This window comes from Lampris incognitus, chromosome 2 (genome assembly GCF_029633865.1).
Source record: "Lampris incognitus isolate fLamInc1 chromosome 2, fLamInc1.hap2, whole genome shotgun sequence".
Classification (NCBI taxonomy): Eukaryota; Metazoa; Chordata; class Actinopteri; order Lampriformes; family Lampridae; genus Lampris; species Lampris incognitus.
Genome location: NC_079212.1, coordinates 98,614,319 through 98,637,818, shown reverse-complemented (window position 1 = coordinate 98,637,818; position 23,500 = coordinate 98,614,319). Strand labels below are relative to the sequence as shown.

The 23,500-nt window shown below is 47.0% G+C and overlaps 1 protein-coding gene across 3 annotated transcripts in view; it reads left to right on the top strand.

The window, feature by feature from the left end:
• Positions 1–21,071, top strand: part of rspo4 (R-spondin 4) — a 69,889-nt gene extending 48,818 nt beyond the window's left edge. For all 3 annotated transcript variants that reach the window (XM_056274224.1, XM_056274225.1, XM_056274226.1), the window contains one exon: positions 19,639–21,071. In XM_056274224.1, coding sequence (XP_056130199.1) covers positions 19,639–19,739 — 101 coding nt within the window. In that variant the 3' untranslated portion in view covers positions 19,740–21,071. The remainder of the gene's footprint in view (positions 1–19,638) is intronic.
• Positions 21,072–23,500: the final 2,429 nt, after the last annotated feature.

Here is a 23,500-nt window from a genome sequence, read left to right as displayed (position 1 = left end):
TCAGTATCCTTCTCCCAATATACCCAGCATCTCTCCTCCACACATGTCCAAGCCATCTCAATCTTGCCTCTCTTGCTTTGTCTCCAAACCATCCAACCTGAGTGGTCCCTCTAATATAATCGTTCCTAATCCTGTCCTTCTTCGTTACTCCCAGTGAAAATCTTAGCATCTTCAACTCTGCCACCTCCAGCTCCACCTCCTGTCTTTTCATCAGTGCCACTGTCTCCAAACCATATGACACAGCTGGTCTCACAACCATCTTATAAACCTTCCCTTTAACTCTTGCTGGTACCCTTCTGTCGCAAATCACTCCTGACACTCTTCTCCACCCACTCCAACCTGCCTGCACTCTCTTCTTCACCTCTCTTCTGCACTCCCGGTTACTTGGGACAGTTGACCCCAAGTATTTAAACTCAAATGCCTTTGTCCCCTCCACTCCTTGCATCCTGACCATTCCACTGTCCTCCCTCTCATTCACGCATAGGTATTCCGTCTTGCTCCTACTGACTTTCATTCCTCTTCTCTCCAGTGCATACCTCCACCTCTCCAGGCTCTCCTCAACCTGCACCCTACTCTCCCTACAGATCACAATGTCATCCGCGAACATCATCGTCCATGGAGACTCCTGCCTGATCTTGTCCGTCAACCTGTCCATCACCATTGCAAACAAGAAAGGGCTCAGAGCCAATCCTTGATGTAATCCCACCTCCACCTTGAACCCATCTGTCATTCCAACCACACACCTCACCATTACACGTAGTATCTCTCCTATACAAAAAATACAATTTCCTGTCATCTGCATGTTTGGCAATTTGGCTGTGGTGGGGGTGAAAGGTGGTGGATGAGAATGGGGGTTGTTGTTACAACATTGTTATCTTGTAGAGAATCAAAAACCCGTGAAACATGATCGACAATCACAATAGTCAATATTGCAAGACAATACATCGTTCCCCTGAAACTAAACGCATTCTCCTAAAAGGATGCCAGGGCCTGCTTTCAGGTACTGGCATCATCACTACAAAGTACCTCATTGGTGCCTTATTGTAATCAGGCTCCATTAGATAAAATAATGCTTTTCCCTACTGTGTAGCAATTGTTGGCTCTTGGTAGGTTTTTAAACCTGAGTGAGAGCTGGCCACATCTACTTCTCTTCCTCATTTGTGAGCAGAGCGGGTCTCTCACCCTGGACCTCTATCACGAGTGTTGACGCCTTTTAGTAGTGGCTGGTGTGTATTCAGCTGATTCTCCCCTCCACCTTCATTGTTGTAGATGTGGTCAAGAGCACTGGTGGGGCCCTGCCCATGGAGGCTTCCTCCAGTGTTTCCTCTTTAGGTCCTTTATCAGCACCCACTCCTAGCTTCAGGTCGTGCAGCCAACCCTCTGTTGGCTGTGGAAGTGCTGCTCTCATCTGCATTTGAATAGAACTCAGCATTTTGTTTAACTGCACACAATAGTTAAGCATTACCTCTTCCGCAAGGTCTGAGCTGAGGACCTGCTTTTTCAAGGGAAGGGCTATTCCAGTGTTCATGGGTCTGCCTGTGAGGATGTGAAAAGGCGACAGACATGTTGTAGCCCTCCCTGTTGCTCTCATGGCCATCAAAACAAATGGCAGTGCTTTTATCCATGCGAGTCCTGTCTCATCACAACATTTGAGCAGTTTATTCTTAATTGTCCCATTTTCTCTCTCAGCTACCCCACCACTGTAGATGATAGGCACAATGTTGCCTCAGATTGATACCCAAAAATTTTGAAAGTTGTTTAATAGTACTATTTACAAAATGTGTCCCACTATCATTACTGATCTTCCATGCTATTCCCCATCTGAGAATAAGCTCTCTTACTAGCACCTTTGCTACTGTGGAGGCATCTTCCTCCACCTCTGCTTCCGGAGTGGGAAGATGGTGGTGCAAATTCATGTTTGCAGTGGCCTCACCCAGTACAGGTGTGGGAAGATGGCAGTACAAATTCACATTTGCGGTGGCCTCACCCAGTACCGTCCATGCAGTGTCTTTGTCTACGTCTGCATCGAAGTTTGTGTTTTTGTTTGATGGCTGGAGGAGCTTGGTCAACTGTGTCCTGTGGGCCCAGGGACCACAGCCCTGCCTGGAACTGTGTCTGAAAAGGTAACACCGAGGCGGTCTGACAGGATGCAGAAGCGGGGCAGGCTAAGCTAACTGCTAGCCCATGCAGACATGCAGTTCTGATAACACGAGGGCGGTCTAGCAGTGGCCTCACCTAGCCTTGACTGTGTTTTTAGTGTCGTCATGTGAAGTGCGGGAGGTGTGTCAAAGGTGTCTGGCTGGGAGAGCTCGCGTTGGATTGGCTAAGGGAGCTTGGTCTGCTGTATTCTGTGGGCCCAAGGACCACGGCCCTGACCAGAGCTGTGCCCAAAGAGGAAACACAGAGGGCATTCTGACAGGAAGTGGGGCAGGCTAAGCTAACTCCTAGTCCATGCAGACCGGCAGTTCCGACAGTCATCCTGGCTGGTGTTCGTTCTCCTGGACAGTGATTTTTTTTAAAAAAAAATTTTAGTTTGGATATTTGTTAGTTTGGATATATGTATTCTTGTAGTTCTTGTAGTTTTTGAATATGTGTTTTTGTCTTTGTGTTGCACTGCTGTGGGCTGAGGAAAACAATGTTTCATTTCATTTCATGAGCGCAAGTGCATGAAATGAAATGGCAGAGTGTTTCTGATTCTGATTCTAATCTGCCTTTCCTGTAGGAAAAACTTCAACCCATTTAGAAAACACATCAACAATCACAAGATAACATTTTTCCCCTCACATGGTGTTCGTGCAATGAAACCCCTCTGAAGGTGATCAAATGGTTGGTCCGGGGGAGGGTGGCTCGAGGCTTGTCTAATTGGCCCTCTTATGGCATTATTTTTCAAACAGTTAAACATTTTGAACAAAAAAAACCTCTTGTAAACCAGTGTTTGTTTACTGCGTCCACCATCCCCCCTTTTGACACATGGTTTTTCCCATGTGCCAATACATAAAAATGAAACAAACACTTAGGTAGGCAAGGATGTCCATCCTCAGACTGCCATAAGTTATTCACACATGTGCACCCAGCCTTTTTCTTTTTTTTCTCCTGGCTGACCTCTCTGTCTTATCAACACAGATGTCATAGAACCTCCTTCTCCATCCACAGTGTGTGTGAATGGTCTGTCTGGGTCAGGCAGTCCTAAAGTAGGCAAAGTAGGCATGGTATTCAAAGTCCGTTTTAGTTGAGTGAAAGCTGTGTCAGCAGCATCTGTCCATGTCACACTGTCAGTTGGTTTTAGTCCATGGCCATGCATGATAGATAGTGGAGCCTCCAGGGATGCAGTCACTGATCCACTGGCTACAGTAGCCCGTTATCCCTAAAAATTACATAAATTGCCTCCTAGTGAAAGGTTTTGGAATTTTGAGGATAGCTTCAACTCATTTTGAGCTCAGTGTTTTACCTTTTTTTTTTTATTGATCTTGTGCCCTGGAAAGGTGACTTCTATCTAGACAAATTGCAATTTACTCAGACTGGCCTTGTGGTCCTACTTTGCCAGATGTTTTAGCAATGCAATAGTACCAATCTCACAAGCTTGTTTTGCTGATGAACAGATCATTAAAGCATCATCAGCGTGCTCCCCACTGGAAGACCTAAATTCTTCTGCGGACTCAACTTAACCTTGTGGCATCCTAGTCCACATATATGTTTTACCCTGAAACATGAAAGCAAACCAATACTGAGAGTCTGGGGGCACACAGACATGCTCCATTTACTGCTTGTAAATCTTGCACAAATCACCATTCTGCTGGCTGATTTTCCGGCCTCATCTTTTTGACTGGAAAAGTAGGTATCTTCACTGGTGAATAAGCACATGGGATAATGACTCCTCCTGCCAGAAAACTGTTAAACACTGCTGTTATACTTATTACTGCCTCTGATTTGAGCAGATATTGTGCCTGACATGTACGGTATGTGCTCTTGGGTGCCACATGCAGGGTTTCAGCCCCTTTAACTAACCCCACATCGTAATTATCCGTAGCCCATAAAATTTTAGGCACTCCTTGCAACTCCGGTGAGTCGATGTTTAACTGAGGGAAATTTCCCCTCCCCCTTAAATTGAATTTACTGCTCTGTGCTAAATACACAATCCATTACCCCCATAAAAGTGCTCTGAAATGGACATCTATATGCTTGCATTCGGGGTGAGTATTGCACTCCTTCTCCCCTAGTCTCCCACATGTAGTGTTGTGAACACTGAGCGACCCACAGCCCTAAATCCTTCCACTGGATGTCACATGTTTTGGCTAGACACACATGTGGTGTTGAGTTATACTCCCAGTGGAGTTTGGTTACGGCGGGGGTCGGCAAAACCATCAATGCACACATATCATCATCCTAATACATCCAATCACTAGCCATAAGATCCCTTCGATTTGCTACACATGAGCTTTAAGCATCTGTCCAAGCAATTTAAACTAAGGTTAAATATGGTATAGGTCATACATGGTCAAGGATTAAAAGTAAGTCAACATCATATATGATGAGATGGCAGATGAATTGCCCTCACAGTCACCTAAACGACAAATCCAATCATAGAAAAACCTTTTCTATTGTCCTCTGTTGTGTGTTTGCACCCTTTCTGTCTATGTGGGTGAATGCATGCATCTGTGCAGGAATAGTTTTTGAAGAAGTCCACCTTTATGAATTCATCCTGCATCCATCCTGCTTAGAAGAAGCCATACAACAAGTCCTCTGTCATGGGTATAAATATAACAACAACAAACAACTTAGTTTTAGTATAGCGCCTTTCAAGGAACCCATGGATGCTTTACACTAGATTAAAAAAAAAGATTAAAACAAAGATCAAAAGACTACAGACCATAGGCCTTAGTAAAAAGGTAGGTTTTCAGTTCTCTTTAAAAATTGTCCAAAGAAGCAGCATTGCAGATCTCTGCTGGAATAGAGTTCCAAAGGGTGGGGCTGCCACACTAAAGGCTCCATCCCTAAAAGTCCGCAGGCTGGTGTGGGGGATGGAAAGCAGGCCCTTGTCTGCGGACCACAGATTCCGGGATGGAATATAGGGGTTGAGGAAGTCTGACAGATACTGGGGAGAATGGGCATGGGGGGATTTATAGGTGAGGAGGAAGATTTTATAAGAAATGTGGGATTTGATCAGGAGCCAGTGAAGGTGGACGAGGGTGGGAGTGATGTGTTGCCAGGGCTTGGTGCAGGTGAGCACCCTGGCAGCTGAATTCTGCACATACTGAAGCCTGTCTAGCACTTTGCTAGGTACCCTAGACAGGACTCCATTGCAACAATCCAGATGGGAGGTGATGAGGGTATGGATGAGGATCTCTGCCATGGAGTCTGAGAGCAATGGCCAGAGTCTGGAGATATTATTGAGGCGAAAGAAAGCAGATTTGGTGACAGATTTGATGTGTGACTGGAATGACAAGGCGGAGTCCAGAATGACACCAAAGTTGCGGACTTCTGGGGATGGACAGATGGACCAGCCATCCATGTCGCGAAAAAGATCTCCAACTTTCCGGAGCAGCGCCTTGGGAGCCTCAACCATGAGCTCAGTCTTATTGGTATTTAGCTTGAGTAGATTTGATGGCATCCATATATATCTGGATTTATATACAAAAAAATATATTCAGCATCAGTACTTTGTACTGCACAGTAGTTGCACTACAAAAATAATTAGAGACCCCTCCCTTTTCACAAACATCTTTAATTTATTCGACACATGTTTTTTTCATTAATGCAGCAGACTATTGTTTGTACAATATCATAACTATGTAGCAGGTAATCAAGCGAGTTTATTAATATACTATAATAGAAGCCTGAGGGGTCTTTCAACCCACTAGCTAGCACACTGATCCTATTAATCGACACTGTCTGACAAGAAATAAACTTTGAATTTGATCAAGAGATAATAAATCCAACATAAATACATGCATGGGTTGGTAACCTGTAAGATTAAGATCCCATAAGAAAACGTCCAGGCCGGTTTTTTTTTTGGCTTTTTCCCCCCGTTTTTCTCCCCAATTGTACCCGTCCAATTACCCCACTCTTCTGAACCATCCCCGGTCGCTGCTCCACCCCCTTTGCCAAGCCAGGGAGGGCTGCAGACTATCACATGCCTGCTCCCATACATGTGGCATCACCAGCCGCTTCTTTTCACCTGACAGTGAGGAGTTTCGCCATCATGCTATTCCCCCCAGTTCCCCCTCCCCTGAACAGGCACCCCCACCGACCAGAGGAGGCGCTTGTGCAGTGACCAGGCCACATACCCACATCCAGTTTCCCACCAGCAGACATGGCCAATTACGTCTGTAGGGACACCCTACTAAGCTGGAGGTAACATGGGGATTCGAACCGGCGATGCCTGTGTTGGTAGGCAATGGAATAGACCACTGCGTTACCTGGGCGCCCTCTTCCAGGCTATTTTGATCATTTATGAGAACATTGTGAACGTTTTTGTATCATTATTTTAATGCGTCTGGGAGGTGCAGTGCTGTCTGCTGGAACAGCATGCTGTCACAGACTCAATGCTGAGAAACTCCACCATTGTCACTTTACTATGGAAGTCCATAGAGGCCATGCAATATTACTACTTTGGGTTGGCGTTTAACAGCTGGGTCCATGGAGGTGCAGTCATTGGTGTAGAGGGAGAAGTGTAGTGGAAAAAGGACACATCTCTAGGGAGAACTAGTGCTGACTGTCCATATACCGGAAGTGAACTCCCCCAGCCTCACCTGCTGTTTCCTGCCTGTCAGAAAGCTGGTGATCCACTGACAGATAGCAGGGGATACAGTGAACTGGGAGAGTTTGGAGAAGATTGCTGGAATGATGGTGTTGAACGCCAAGCTGAAGTACACAAACAGGATCCTTGCATATGTCGCTGGGTAGTCAAGGTGTTGCAGGATGTAGTGCAGACCCATGTTGGCTGCATCATCCACTGATCTGTTCGTCCAATAGGCAAACTGCAGGGGGTCCAGCAAGTGTCCCGTGACATTCTTAGGTGGGCCAACACCAGTCATTCGAAAGTCTTCATGACCACAGATGTCAGAGCGACAGGCCTGTTGTCATTCAGTCCTGAGATGTAGGGTTTCTTTAAGACCAGGACGATGGTGGAGCATTTTAAGCAGGAGGGGACTTCACACAGCTCTCCAACAGATCTCTGGAGCTGTGTGAAGATTGGAGCCATTTGGTCAGCACAGGCTTTAAGACAGGATGGGGAGACACCGTCTGGACCCGGTGCTTTCCTGGTCTTCTATCTCTGGAAAAGCCAGCTCACATCCTCTACACGTATCTTGAGTGCAGCCTGAGTATCAGGGAGGCGGGGGGGGGGGGATTGCCAGATGTGTGATGGGGGCCGTTGTTGTTGGGCTGGAGTCGGTGAGGGGTATGAATTTGTTTCTCTCAAACCTGCAATAGAAGACATTCAGATCGTCAGCCAGGTCTGTTCGCCTCAGCATTGGGGATGGTCGTCTCTCATTTGTGATGTATTGAAGGCCCCTCCACACTGACACAGGATTGTGGCTGAAAACCTGTTTTTCAGTTTTATAGTGTGGCTTCTTCCACACTGATCTCCTTTGTCAGTGAATTTCTGGCCTGCTTGTACAGGGCTCTATCTCCACTGCTGTAGGCATCCTGCTTGGCCTGCTGAAGTTGCCTTAGTCTGGCTGTGAACCATGGCTTGTTATTGTTGTATGTGCAGAAGGTCTTGGTAGGCACACACATCTTCACAAAACTGATGTAAGATGTCACAGTGTCAGTTTGTTTTTCCAGGTTGCCAGTTACAGCTTCAAATACACTCCAATGGGTGTAGTCAAAACCGTCTTGCAGTTCCTGCTTTGCTTCGCTGGTCCATTTCTACATGGTTTAACCACAGGCTTTACAGGTTTTATCTTCTGCCTGTAGTTTGGAATAAGATGAACCAAGCAGTCGTCAGAATGTCCCAAAGCTGCCCGCGGGACACAGCGATATGCATTTTTAAGAATTGTATAGCAGTGGTCCAGTGTGTTATTTTCCCTGGTGGGACAATTAATATGCTGTCTTTATTTTGGTAGTTTGAGGTTTAATTTTGCTCCGTTTAAGTCCCCAAGGATTATAAAAAGTGAAGTTGTATGTTTTTGTTCCAATTGGTAATCTGATTGGCCAGGGTTTGCAGTGCACCATTCACGATGGCCTGGGGCGGGACGTAAACATCGACCAGGATGAAGGATGAAAACTCCCATGGTGCATAAAAATGCTCGCAGTTTATGAACAATGGTTCCAAGTTCAGGCCTCAGTATTTACTTAACACTGAGATATCTGTACACCAACCTTCATTTATGTATAAGCAAATTCCTCCACCCTTCGCTTTTCCCAACAGCACTGTAACATGATCCGGTCGGTGTAGGTGGAAGCCCAGCAGATGTAGTCTGCTGTCGGGGTTGGATTTGCTGAGCCAGATTTCAGTGGAACAAAGGGCAGCAGAACTTGCAAAGTCCTTATTCGTGCCATTGAGGAGAAGCAGCTTGTCCATTTTGTTGGGCATGGAGCAGATATTCAACAGGTGAATCTTTGGGAGTGCAGACTGAAATTCTCACTGATGGAGCCTCACCAGGGCACCGGCTCGCTTCCCCCATCTGCGTCGCCTCCATGTCTCACAGAGAGTCGCTTTTCCTCCAACTAAGCTCTCCAAAAAACTTTCTGGGTTTGTGAAAACTGGAGAAGAACTATCTGGAGTTAAGTGCCAGGAGGACAGCCGTGACTTATACATTGGGGAAACTAAACATACACTGGCAAAGAGAATGGCAAAACACAGGAGAGCTAACACGTCAGGCCAGGACTCCACAGTCTACACCCATCTACAGTCCAGTGGCCACTCTTTCAAGGATGAGGATGTGCACATCCTTGATAGAGGGGGACGCTGGTTTGAACAGGGAGTCAAAGAGGCCATCTATGTTAAGAGAGAACGACCATCTGAACGGGGGGGGGGGCTAAGAGTACATCTGTCGCCATCTTACAATGCTGTCATTGCAAACATTCTCAAATCCTCTGTGAATAGTACACATGGCCATTGAAACTCTAGTTAATGGTCACACCCATATCTGCATACAAAAACGGTCATTGGTTTAGGTCGTTATGCAGCTGTATAAGTGGGGCTACCTCGCAGTCAGTTTAGATCGAAGATGACATTTAGTTGAGTGATGAAACGCATCTGTCAATAAACGTTGTATTCAGATGAACTGATTCAACCCTTTTTCTTCTTACCTGGATTATTGAGCATGCATCAAGATATCTGGAGTTAACTGCTTAATGTTAAGCAGTTCTTCTCTAGTGAATCGGGTCTGAATAACCGGAAACACAGGAAATAAACAAAAACAAAGAAAGTACTAGAGAGTCCAAGAATGCAAGAATGCTAACCATGTGCCATGGAGAGCCATGTGTATGCAGGTTTTCATTCCAGCTGGACTCCACACTAGAGATCTCACTGAGTAGCAACCGTTCAACCAAAGAGGAAGAATGTATCAGTGAAATCACCTGGTGTGGAGTCGGGTTGGAATGAAAACCTGCATACACATGGCTCTCCATGGCACATGGTTAGCCACCACTGGCCTAGAGGCATGATGGGAGTAACACTACTGTGCATATTCAGTGGGCCCCATGTACCTGGAAGTAACCCGGAAGCCAGAAACGTTTTCAGCATATTCACAAGGCGAGTTAATCTCATAGGAATGAACAGGTGCCATTTTTAGATCCGGCATCCAGTTCTACTATAATACATCCATGGGAGGGACCTGGATGCAGACAACATGGCGGGCCTCCACAAGAGGCACCTCTGTAGTTGACAGGTATACTGACTTGCAGCCACCAGCACAGTAAATACATTCATCTGTACCTCAAGTCAACAGGATTGTAACATACATTCATCCACAGTTTCCTTCAGTTTTTCAATAGGACTTTTGGGGCTCTTTTATTGACATGAATGACTAAGCCCTTTGACTATGCAACAAGAAATGCAAAGATAATAACAGCGACTTCACACTGAGGCTCTGGCTTAGGGGCCCCCCTGAGCCCTTGGGCCCCTGCGCCTGGGCCCAGTAGGCCCATTCGGTAATCCATCCATGATGACACCTACATGACGTCAGAGCATTTACACAAGCAACCCAGGGAATTGTTAGGGTTTGTGGAAGACCCCAAGCGCACGACGCCAGACAGAGATGGGGTTAGCCGAAAACTGGCATACTTTATTCCTTACGCGTACAAATAGTCAAACACAGGAAGGCAATGAGCGACAAGAAAAACGGAAAGTCCAAGGGGAAAATCTCGCGGGTAATCCAAAACGGGAACACGGAAGGATACTTCCACGGGGAAACTTTGCAAGGGAAAAACATGAACCAAGGGCTCGGGTGAGTTCAAAGAGAAAAGGACCGTGAGGGAAGAGTAGCCGCTACTGCGAGGAGGTTACAGCGCGTGGGAGGCCACCAAACTTAAGCCCAGCCCTGACGGCTAAGCCCGGCCCTGACGAGCTGATTGGCTGCCGGCGCGGGGTGGGCGGGCCACGGCGCGGGGTGGGCAAGCCGTAACAGGAATGTCTCTAAGTGGTGAAAATATCCATCCATCCATCCATCCATCCATTATCCAAACCGCTTATCCTGCTCTCAGGTTTGCGGGGATGCTGGAGCCTAAAGTTCCCATGAAATTGTCAAGTCTGCCTTAAAAGTGACTTTTGGAGACGGATATCTTAGTTGTATGAGCTCTTTATTCCTAATCATTAGCATGAATTATTTGTTTATATCATAATCATCTTCCTAACTATATTTTTACTGAGTTTGCTTTTCCTTTAAGTACAGTATTAGTTTAGCAAACATGTGGGGAAAAGTGTCCACGTCTGAACGTGTGCCATATTTTAATGTGTCTGCATGTCTGTGCTTATTTTATTCTTGTGAAGATTTCACACATGCTCTTTTTTCTTTCACATCACCACTTCTCCCGAGATGTTTTATATCATGTATTTTAGCTAGAACAAGGGGGAAGAAAAATGGGTGGTTGGATAAGAGAGCAAACTATTCATAATTCATTGTTAAATGTTATGATATGCTTCCCAGCATGCATCTGCTTTTATCCCAGCAGGGAAGGGCAGAAGAGAGGGATAAAGGGAAAAGGAGAAGAGAGGGCTTTAAGAGGGAAGGAAGATGATACAATGAATGGAGAAGAAGAGGAAAAAGACTGAAGGCTGCAGGGTTGAGGAGGAATCAGTTCTCTACCAGCAGGGCAATGCTTTTGTTTCCACTGAGTTGTTGTATATATATATATATATATATATATATATATATATATATATACAACCAGTCAACACTTAACGGACCTCAACACGTAATTTTATAGAAAGTGGAACAACTATAAGATTAACTTTATCACTCCCTAAAGCGAAATTGTATATTCCTTCATTTATTTCCATTGCTTAGAACTGCAGGCTTGAATAACTGTCATTGTCCCTTTCAACAGAAATCTGAACCTAGTTTCAACGTAAGCACCTACCCATGTGTAAAATAATGATATTACTAAAGAAGGATCCTAACAATATAGACAACGTGTTGACATTTTCAATGTACAAGCAGGCTTTACCAAGGTCTTCAACACAGCCAACATCACAACACATGAACACATTTTATGAAGAATACGAAAAAAAGAAGAATACTAAAAAAAAAGGAAAATACCAACACGGGGATCGCCAGTTCGAATCCCCGTGTTACTTCCAGCTTGGTTGGGCATCCCTACAGACACAGTTGGGCGTGTCTGTGGGCAGGAAGCCGGATGTGGGTGTGTGTCCTGGTCGCTGCACTAGCGCCTCATCTGGTCGGTGGGGGCGCCTGTTTGGGGGGGAGGGGGAACTGGGGGAAATAGCATGAGCCTCCCACACGCTATGCCCCCCTAGTGAAACTCCTCACTGTCAGGTGAAAAGAAGCGGCAGGCGCCTCCACATGTATCTGAGGAGACATGTGGTAGTCTGCAGCCCTCCCCGGATGGGCACAGCGGGTGGAGCAGCAACCGGGACAGCTCGGAAGAGTGGGGTAATTGGCCAGATACAATTGGGAAGAAAAAAAGGGGGGGGTACTAGGGCCAAAGAGCCGCTCTTACAATTCTATTTGCAGTCATTGCAGTTCAGCCAATAAAATGTCTGGACATGAACACTAAAGATTGTCCTTTAAGTCCTGGCGACCTGAATTAGGGGAAAGACTTAAAAATGTAGCTTTTTCTTTCTGTTTGCAACTGTTGCCAAAATTATCCACCTACAACTCGTTCTACATCACTAAGAAATGTTTTATTGACACTGCATCTGGATGTAGCGCACCCCACACACACAGCAAGATCAGTGTTTTCTCCCTTCCAAATATATAACGCAACATTAAAATTCCTCAATATTTCACTATAACTGCCCTGGAACTGAATCTAAAGATCCCCAAATACGTGAAAAGCATTTGGAGAGCCATGAAAAGCCTCTTTCTTCACACCGTTCTCACACTGAAGAAGCTCAGATCCTGTCTCAGTGATTGCTATAGCTTACAGATAATCAAAGAAGGCTGAATGAGTTCATCTGGATATAATGTTTATTGACAGAAACGTTTCATCACTCAACTAAGTGACATCTCCAGTCTAAACTGTCTGCAGGTACCCCCACCCCTTATAAACAATACAGTTGCATAAGGACCATAACCAACTTAGTGTCCAGGTAACGTAGCAAGTCTACCAGCATGGGGATCGCCGATTCAAATCCCCGTGTTACCTCCGGTTTGGTCGGGCGTCCCTACAGACACAATTGGCCGTGTCTGCGGGTGGGAAGCCGAATGTGGGTATGTGTCCTGGTCGCTGCACTAGCGCCTCCTCGGGTTGGTTGGAGCGCCTGTTCGGGGGGGAAGGGGGAACTGGGGGGAATAGCGTGATCCTCCCACACGCTACATCTCCCTGGTGAAACTCCTAACTGTCAGGTGAAAAGAAGCGGCTGGCGACTCCACGTGTATCGGAGGAGGCATATGGTAGTCTGCAGCCTGCCCCGGATCAGTAGAGGGGTTGGAGCAGTGACCGAGATGGCTCGGAAGAGTGGGGTAATTGGCCGGATAGGATTTGGAGAGAAAAAAAACGGGGGGGGGGGATTAAAAAGAAAAAAGAAAAGGACCGTAACCAGAGACCGGTTTCATATGCAAATATGGTGGTGACCATCAACTAGATCAAAGAAGGTTGACTCGGTTCATCTGGATACAACTTTTATTGACAGATACGTTTCATCACTCAACTAAGTGACATCTTCAGGTATCCCAACCCCTTATAAACAATACAGTACAATACTGTCCCTAACGACTGAAACCAATGTCCAGTCTCATATGCAAATATGGGTGTGACCTTTAACTAGAGCTTCAAAGGCCATGTGTGTTATTCACAGAGGATTGGGGATTGTTGCAATCACAGCATCGTAAGATAGCGATAGATGTATAATGACCGAAACCAACAACCAGTTTCATGTGCAAATTTGGGTGTGCCCATTTACTAGAGTTCCGATGGCTATGTGTGCTATTCACAGAGGATTGGGGAATAGTTGCTATCACAGCATTGTAAGATAGTGACAGATGTACTCTTACACCCCCCCCCCGCCCGCCCGCCTGCCTCATTTCAAGGATGGTCGTTCCCTCTTAACACAGATGGCCTCTTTGACTCCCTATTCAAACCAGCGTTCCTCCCCATCAGGGCTGTGAACATCCTCATCCTTGAAAGAGTGGCAACTGGCATGTAGATGCGGAGTCCTGGCCTGACATGTTAGCGCTCCTCTGTTGTGCCATTCTTTTTTTTTTATAAATGTATTTCTGATTTTTCCCTTTTTTTCCTCCCAATTTAGTAGCCAATCGATCCCTATTTTAATTCAAACACCCACCCTCGTACTACATGCGTTCGCCAACTGCATCTCTCCGGCCGGCAGTCTCGAAGGAGACTGCCTCCCCACTTTCGTGACAAGGCGACTCCAGGCCGAACCACTGCTTTTTCCGACAAACACAGAGACGCATTGACGTGACGAACACAAGCCGACTCCGCCCCCCTCCCGAAGACAGCGTTGCCAATGATTGCTGCTTCATCGAGTCCGGCCATAGTCGGATCTGACGAGACCGGGGCGCGAACCCCGGTCCCCAGTGGGCAACTGCATCGACACAAAGCCGATGCTTAGACCACTACACCACCGCGGACTAGTTGTGCCATTCTTTTGACCAGCTTCTCTTTTGTTTCCCCAATTCACAAGTCACTGCCATCCTCCTGGCACTTAACAGCATACACTATATTGCTCTGTTTGTGCCAGGGGACCTGATCCTTGGGGTGGACCAACTCCTGGCACAGCGTGTTTTGGGGTTTGTAAGCAACTGAGACAATCGCCAATCCTCTGTGAATAGTACACATGGCCTTTCAAACTCTAGTGAAAGGTAACACCCATATTTGCATATGAAACTGGTCGTTGGTTGTGGTCGTTAGGCAACTGTATTGTACTGTATTGTGTATAAGGGTGGGATACCTGCAGTCAGTTTAGACTGAGGATGTCACTTGGTTGAGTGATGACATGTGGCTGTCAATAAATGTTGTATCCAGATGAACTTATTCAACCTTCTTTGATTTTCTTAGTTTCTGGAGGTGAAAATGACAAGTTTGATGCCATCTCGTTTGTTGTGGAAGACAAATATGCCCGTACATATATTACATATGCTCAGGGTTCAAATTACACAGTGTCTTCCAGGAGAAAACATTGTACTGTTACTACATACTAGTCCCTCTATACCAGACATTCAGAGACCTTATATCACAGAGTCCCTGGCCTCAGGAATCATAAGGCCCTCGTCTTCCTCGGTGGCGGCGGGCTTCTTTTTTGTGGCAAAGAAGGAGGGCAGCCTGAGGCCTTGCATAGATTATCGAATGCTAAATAATATCACGGTGAAAAATAAATATCCACTCCCCCTTATGAGTTCCACGTTCGAGCCACTCACTCACGCCACGGTGTTCACGAAGCTGGACCTGCGCAGCGCGTACCACCTGGTGCGCATCCGGGAAGGGGATGAATGGAAGACGGCCTTCAACACCCACCTAGGGCATTTCGAGTACCTCGTTATGCCCTTTGGCCTCACCAACGCCCCGGCCGTCTTCCAGGCATTGGTCAACGACGTGCTCCGCGACATGCTGAACACGTTCGCGATGGTGTACCTGGATGACATCCTCGTGTTCTCCAGGACTGAGGAGGAACACCACCAGCATGTCCGCCTGGTCCTCCAACGGCTGCTGGAGAACAGGCTCTTCGTGAAAGCCGAGAAGTGCGTGTTCCACTCCGCCTCCGTGGAGTTCCTTGGCCACATCGTGGAGAAGGGGCTCGTCCGCACTGACCCCAGGAAGACTCGAGCGGTGGAGGAGTGGGCACGGCCCACCAACAGGACGCAACTCCAGCGCTTCCTGGGGTTTTACAAACTTCTACCGGCGCTTCATCAGGGGGTTCAGCCGTGTGGCTGCCCCCCTCACTGCACTCACCTCCAACCTCCGCCCCTTCTCCTGGACCTCGGAGGCGGAAGCCGCCTTCTTGGCCCTGAAGAGGCTGTTCACAACGGCTCCGGTGCTCGCCCACCCGGACCCGTGCAGGCAGTTCATCGTGGAGGTGGACGCATCGGACACGGGCATCGGAGCCGTCCTCTCCCAGCGGTCGGAGGAGGACCAGAAGATCCACCCGTGCGCCTTCTTCTCCCGGCATTTCAGTCCTGCGGAGGAGAATTATGACATCGGCAACAGGGAGTTGCTGGCCGTCCACGCCGCCCTAGAGGAGTGGAGACACTGGCTGGAGGGAGCAGGGCAGCCATTCATCGTATGGTCCGATCACAAGAACCTGACCTACGTACGGACGGCTAAGAGGCTCAACCCCAGGCAGGCGCGCTGGGCTCTCTTCTTCAGCCGGTTCGACTTCACCCTCACCTACCGCCCGGGCACCAAGAACGTCAGGGCAGACTCCCTCTCCCGTCTGTTTCCCGAGGGGTCCCCTGACGCCCCAGACACCATCCTTCCCCCGGCCCGGGTGGTGGGTGTCGTCACCAGGGCCATCGAATCAGTGGTGAGAAGGGCCCAGCGCGCCCAGGCAATGGACCCCAGAACCGGCTATTTGTGCCTCCCTCTGTCCGGCCCCAGGTGCTGGAGTGGGGCCACTCCAGCCATCTTGCCTGCCACCCCGGTGTCTACCGAACGGCGGCCTTCATCCGCAGGGGTTTCTGGTGGCCCACCATGGAGGCAGACACCAGAGAGTTCGTGGCAGCCTGCGCCCGCAGCAAGGCTCTCCATCGCCCTCCAGCAGGTCTCCTGCGCTCCCTTCCTGTCCCCGGCCGACCTTGGTCCCACATTGCCTTGGACTTTGTAACTGGCCTCCCCGTGTGCAATGACACCATTGTCGACCGGTTTTCCAAGGCCGTCCACTTTGTTGCCCTCACCAAACTCCCCTCTGCAGCCGAGACGGCGGACCTTCTCGTCTCCCACGTCGTCCGACCCCATGGGATTTCCCTGGACATTGTCTCTGACCGTGGTCCCCAGTTCACTTCGAAGGTATGGCAGGCCTTCTGTAAGGGGATTGGGGCCACGGTCAGCCTTCCTCCGGGTATCACCCCCAGACCAATGGGCGGGCCAATCAAGCCCTGGAGGCGGCTTTGCATTGCGTTACCACCAGCAACCCCGCCTCCTGGAGCAAGTACCTGCCCTGGGTGGAGTACTCGCTCAACTCCATGGAGAGTTCGGCTACCGGTTTGTCCCCCTTCGAGTGTTCTCTGGGCTATCAACCCCCTCTGTTCCCCCATCAGGAGTTGGAGGTGGCGGTCCCGTCCACGAGGGCCCATCTCCGCCGATGTCGGCGCGTTTGGAAGACCGCCCGGGCCGCTATGTTGCGAGCGACAGAGCGGGCCCGGCGCAGCGCCAACCGGCGGAGAGTGCCGGCCCCAGCTTATCAACCTGGCCAGAGGGTATGGCTCCTGGCCCGGGACCTGCCCCTCCCTACCCTCAACCGGAAGCTGGCTCCCCGCTACGTCGGTCCCTACACCATCGACTGCATCGTCAACCCTTCGGCGGTGCGTCTCCATCTCCCTACCTCACTCAAGATCCATCCCGTCTTCCATGTCTCGCGCCTCAAACCGGTAGCCACCAGCCCCCTGTCTCCCCCTGTCCAAGCTCCTCCACCCCCCAGGGTCCTCGACGGTGGTGACATGGTCTGGGATGTCGACCAGCTGCTCGCCGTACGCCGCCGGGGGCGTGGGTACCAATACCTGGTGGACTGGGTTGGCTATGGGCCCGAGGACCGCAGCTGGGTTCCCCGGTCCTACCTGGCCGACCCCGCACTCCTGGAGGAGTTCTATCGGGCCCACCCCAACGCCATCGGACGGTCGCCCGGTGTCTCCCGTAGGAGGGGGGGGTCCTGTTGTGGTTACACCACCCCAAGCTGCCTCCCCGGCACGTTCAAGCCACTCCCCCAGCTCGGACGTGCCGGAAACATCCGAGCGCGCACTGCACCAGGTGTTTGCCATCATCCATCAGGCACACCTGTGGCAATCAGGCAGACTTCTACAAGAAGCCTCCCAGAACGTCTCTCAATGCTTCGACGTACTGAACCCTGCGGTAAAGTTCTGACAAGCCCTCCAGCGTTCCTTGCATTCCGTTTATTCCCCAGTGTCTTATCTTCGTGTCTCTGTTTCCTCCCAAGACTCTCCCTCCGCGATTTCCACGGCTCCCCGCGTCTCCCTCGTCCCCAGCGACCTTCACGTTTCTCCCCGGACCTCTCCTGCGATCTCCCCCCTTGTCCCTCTATCTGGACCCCTCCTTTCGGACTCGACTTCCCGGATCTCGGACCTGGACTTTCTCGGACAACCCCTCTTGGATCACGGACTGGACTTTCTCGCCAGGTGCACGCACATTTTTTCAACACCTCCTGGTCATTTACATACCGCACCACACATTGGCTAAAAACACTCACACATAGTTATACACGCAAACCACGGGACACCACACATAGTTTATTCACACATCCCACTAACAGAACGCCTTTTTTTCACCATACATTTCCCTCCCACAATAAAACCTCCCTTTGTAGATTTTGAAGTCATCTCGTGTCTGTCTGTCTTGGGTTTCGCCACACGGGTCAAGTTCTGGTGCGCGAGCATAACACTCTGCCCACCAATATCTGGGGACTACTCCCCCCCCCCCAACTGTTTCAAAGGGATAGTTATGGCGAGATGTTTGAATATTTTGGTATGCACAATCTGGCTCTGCCTCACATGAATCTGACCACTTTGGCCCTCACGGGCTTTTCTTTGGCTCTTTCCCTTTAATTCATCGTATGGAATTTCAGAGTGCACACTGAACAACACCTGTTACCACTTTAACACGGTATTTGACTCAAGAAAAAAAATCATTATTTTTCATTCTTGTTCCATCACTAAAAGTGCAAACACAAAGGGTGCTGTCTGTGTAGGTTCATTTCATGTCTGTGTAGGTCATTCAGGTAGTAATCGATCGAGATGAATTACAAAACATTCTACTCGACTTGTGGCGTTGAAAACGTCTACATCATCATTCTTCAGGAGGATTGGCTTCATCAGAAGTATAAATGTCAGGATTCCCCCCCCCCCGCCCGAAAACCAGAACAGATGAAGCTATGCGGATGAACGGTGAAACATATTAGACTTCATGGTGGCAAGTTCAGTTGAGGGCGTTTTATTTCATTTTGACACATGGTATTCTTTCAATACTCATTTGCTGGCTTATTCCTCTGTGGAGGTCAGCAAAAAAAGTGGACATATGCCCTGCAAATGCTGACAAGTTTTGAGTTTCTAGAACATTTAGTAAGAAACTAGAGTTGTAGAAGCCCATAGTACAGATTCATACTGGCATCTATAGTTCTCAACTTTAGAACAGCCTGCCAGTGGCTTTCACGGTCGATAACCAACTTCTAATGGGATCTTAGCCAGTGCGTCGACTAGTGCCTATTAGGATCCTGTTTTATCATTTTACATCATTATTCTGTTTAGGTTTTTGGTTTTTATTTCATCATATATTCAACATTATTAGTTTACTTTTACTAGGGAAATTTTTTGCTCTTACTGTTAAGCACATTTCATTACATTCCTCAGGTATAAAGTGTGCTTTATAAATCAAGATTTGTGCAAGTTTGTGGCGGCGTGATAATGGATTCATGCATATGAATCAACAGTCCGCTGTTTTGTCGGGCATTAAAACCAAACAATAGTGTTTGCTTGTTGATTGGTTTTGTTCATATATTTCTTTACCTGCTGTTCTTTTGTCTATCTTTCTGTCCATTATTCTAGTACAGGATTGTCGTTTCATGAACTTAGAAATGTTTGTATGGCCGCGAGACTAATTTAGAGCACATGCCATATAAACATAAATGTATTCGTGTACTCTTGAGGTGAAGTTCGTGGATGATTTATGTGGGACACGTACAATAGGTGTGGATGCCAGGGAGGTCTGCAGCTTTGAACCAGCACAGACGGACAATTGGACGAAACAGAAAGCAACATAATAAACTGCAGAATGAGACAAAATGTAGGAAAGTCATACCCCTCTCTTTTTTCTTTTTCAATTTGACAGAAACAAGAAAGAATAAAAAAAGAGGACTTGGGAAGAAGAGGGACAGAAAGCGACTGCGACTCCAGACTTTCAGAGCTGTTGTTGCTGAACCAGAGCAGTGAAGAGAAGAGATGCATGCTGGTCCATCAAAACTGACCAGGCAATGCAACCACAGACTTCCAGCCAATACTAAAAAAAAACAAAACCTGAGGAATGATGACGACAACCTAAATGTTTTAATGCTAGCTGACAGTGTTTTTTTATTCTGTCAAATCCCCATGTTCATGATAAAACGTTGGTATTTTTGAAAATGTCACACACCTTGTTTACTAGACCTTGTAAACACCTTGTTTACTTTGGCATTTTTGTCTGCCAAATTACAAAACTAATGAATGGGGCAAACTTTGGCAGAAATGTAAATCCTGATATATGGTCCTCTGCTTTTGAGCATTTATCATATTTCCTCACTGATAGATGCAAGGAGGCATTGCATGAGTATCAATAGTGCCCATTAAAGATATTCTCCCTTTGTATTTGTAGTGCATCTATCATGCATGAGCATCACGGACCAATTTGCTCAAATACTGCACAAAAATGCTACGTTATTTTATGGTGAAACATAAATCCCATGTCTCTCGGTCAATTTAGTTTGTAATTGCATCAGTGAAAAAGAAGAGTGAACCAGATCTTTTCCAAAATGTTTCCTTTTGAGGATAAAGCCACAGTGTTGCAGTGATTCGGCAAACGTGTAACAGAAAGGTCGGACTGCCCCATCCATATTGCCCTGTAAACCAAGAAGGTATAGAGTTTCTACACCCTAAATATTACAGCCAGCATATTTCCACTATACAACATGTCAGTTATATTTGAGGTTTTCAGCTGATGGTCTTCTCTTAAAGGGAGTCACACTTAGAAAGCAAGGGAGAGCAAAGGGACACAAGCTTCTGTTGGGCCTGAACATGTAAGGTTTCAGTGACAATCCCTCAAAAATCACAGCCACCTAGACACCATGCAACCTATAGAAATATAACCCTTGACTTTTATCATTAAGGAAAGGGAAATCAATGCCAGCCGCATGCTTGATGAAATGCTTGGGGAATTACATTTTGGTAAACGTCGATTGTAACTGGGTAATTTGTCTGCTATACCAGATACTGCAGCCAGCCAGTATCGAAGCATGCAGGATCTTTGGTATTCTCAAAAGTACTATGGTCTCCAAATAGCAAAAATGACAGAAAGTGGGGTGGACTGGGGATTAAAATTTCACAAAATTTACCTGAATTATCATTCATCCTGAGGATATTCCTCTCTAGTCTATTTTACCACCTAAGAGAAGGCCGCGTGGAGCTTCACTGGCTATTTCCTGTCATTTGTTTTCTTTGCTGTGTCCATGACAAATTGGGATATTGTTCCCCAATATGAATGTATAAATCTTAATAAATGTATATTTTGAAACTGCAGCCATGTAACGCATACTTTATTACAAGAGAGTGTTTTTAGGCCTTTGTGGACTGCTGGCCATGACTCTAAAGAGTTGAAATAATGAGGTTGTAAAGTATTTGCCTGACTGATTTCCTTCCCAAATTTCACGGCAACATTACTGACCAGATGGCAGACTTCATTTAGCAGTCTTTCTTATGTAGAGAAACTTACAACCAGGGCAACAGAACAAACAAACAGCTAGAAATACACCATTGCCTCATTAAAGAGTGCAGGGTTCAGAGCCACACCACCATCACACTCAAAGCTGTGATGCTGACCTGTTCTAATACAAATCATATATGACAGAGGTACAAGATTAAGACACAGGACCAGATGACTGCTTGTAAATACTTTTGTTGGTTTATGTGCTCGGGTAACCCTGTAAATTACAGGCTGGGAATGACCTTAAATCAGACAGTACTAGCAGCGAGAAAGGAAAGCATATACCTTGGATTACTAATTGCTAAGATATATATAGTGGGGTGTCTGGGTGGCGTAGTGGTCTATCCCGTCGCCTCCCAACACAGGGATCACCGGTTCAACTCCCCGTGTTACCTCCGGCTTGGTCGGACATCCCTACAGACACAATTGGCCGTGTCTGCGGGTGGGAAGCTGGATGCGGGTATGTGTCCTAGTTGCTGCACTAGCGCCTCCTCTGGTCGTTCGGGGCGCCTGTTCGGGAAGGAGGGGGAATTGGGGGGAATAGCGTGATCCTCCCACTCGCTATGTCCCCCTGGTGAAACCCCTCACTGTCAGGTGAAAAGAAGTGGCTGGTGACTCTACATGTATCGGAGGAAACATGGTAGTCTGCAGCCCTCCCCAGATCAGCAGAGGGGGTGCAGCAGCAACCAGGACGGCTCAGAAAGTGGGGTAATTGGCCAAGTACAATTGGGGAGAAAAAGGGGAATAAAAAAAAAAAACAGAAAGAAAAAAGATGTATATGTGTAGTTTTGTAATAGTTGTAACAACTAACTCTAAATCAATGCATAATTTCCAAGATATTTGCCATATTTTTTCCCCTTTTTACCTCCCCAATTGTACCCGGCCAATTACCCCTCTTTCAAGCCATCCCGGTCGCTGCTCCATCCACTCTGCCACTCTGGAGAGGGCTGCAGACTACCACATGTCTCTTCCGATACATGTAAGGTCGCAAGCCGCTTCTTTTCACCTGACAGTGAGGAGTTTCACCAGGGGGACTTAGCACATGGGAGGATCACGCTATTCCCCCAGTTCCCCCTCCCCCCTGAACAGGCGCCCCGATAGACCAGAGGAGACACTAGTACAGCGACCAGGACACATACCCACATCCAGCTTCCCTCCCGCAGACAAGGCCAATTGTGTGATATTGCCATATTTGATGGACACTTTTAAGTATTTCAACCAAGCAGCTGTTACAATGTTTTGTAGGCCACTGGCAGGTCATTATAGTGACGTTTCTCAGATAATGTCATGTATTTTACATTGTCAAGTCAAGTCAAGTCAAGTCAATTTCATTTGTATAGCTCAATATCACAAATTACAAATTTGGAACAACTCCCTAAAAAAAAAAAAAAACCTTTAACAGGGAGAAAAAAATAGGAAGAAACCTCAGGGAGAGCAACAGAGGAGGGATCTCTCTCCGAAGACGGACAACATGCAATGGATGTTGTGTTTACACAATTTACAACATTGAAAGAGGATAAACAGAATTATAATGGACTTATAAAACTCATGAAGAATATGATGAGGAGGATGCCAAGCACTTGTGTTTGTCTGAAACTGCTTCTGGTTTGATTTTTATAAACACTTATTGCGTAATGATTTTGAAATTGTTCAAAGAATATCAAGGCAATTCTGAGTCATTCTAAAAAATGTGAAATCTAAATTTCTCTAAGAACTTCTGACTTTGAGGAAATGTTTTTTTTTTTTTTTTTAATATTAGCCAATGATCTCAGCACTTGGTAGCAATTCAAGGCAATTTTCCTGATTTTTTCGGTAGTTTCGTAGACGTTTTGGTTGACCTCTGGGCAAATTTCCAGCCAACAATTTCCAGGGTTACCGACAGATGCTGGCAAACATGTTGTGTATCTGCTGCATTTACACTGGAATTTGTTGGTCTTGCTCATTTCAATATGTTATTGTGATTCACATCACTGAATGACAGCGCTCAATATTCAGGTGGGATTACACATTAACCTTGGTGCTTGTCGGCCAGAGGCGTAAACTATAGGATGTTATTATAAATGCCAGCGTGTCTTTGTGTGCTCCACATTCTAACAAACTATATGTCCAAGTATTTACCTCACATCACAGACCTAAATGTAATACAAAGTGTAAGCATAAATGATCCATATTAGCACAAATTGCAATGCCGCAATGATTTTACTCATTTGATGCAGACATTTTAGTGCATTTCTGTTTC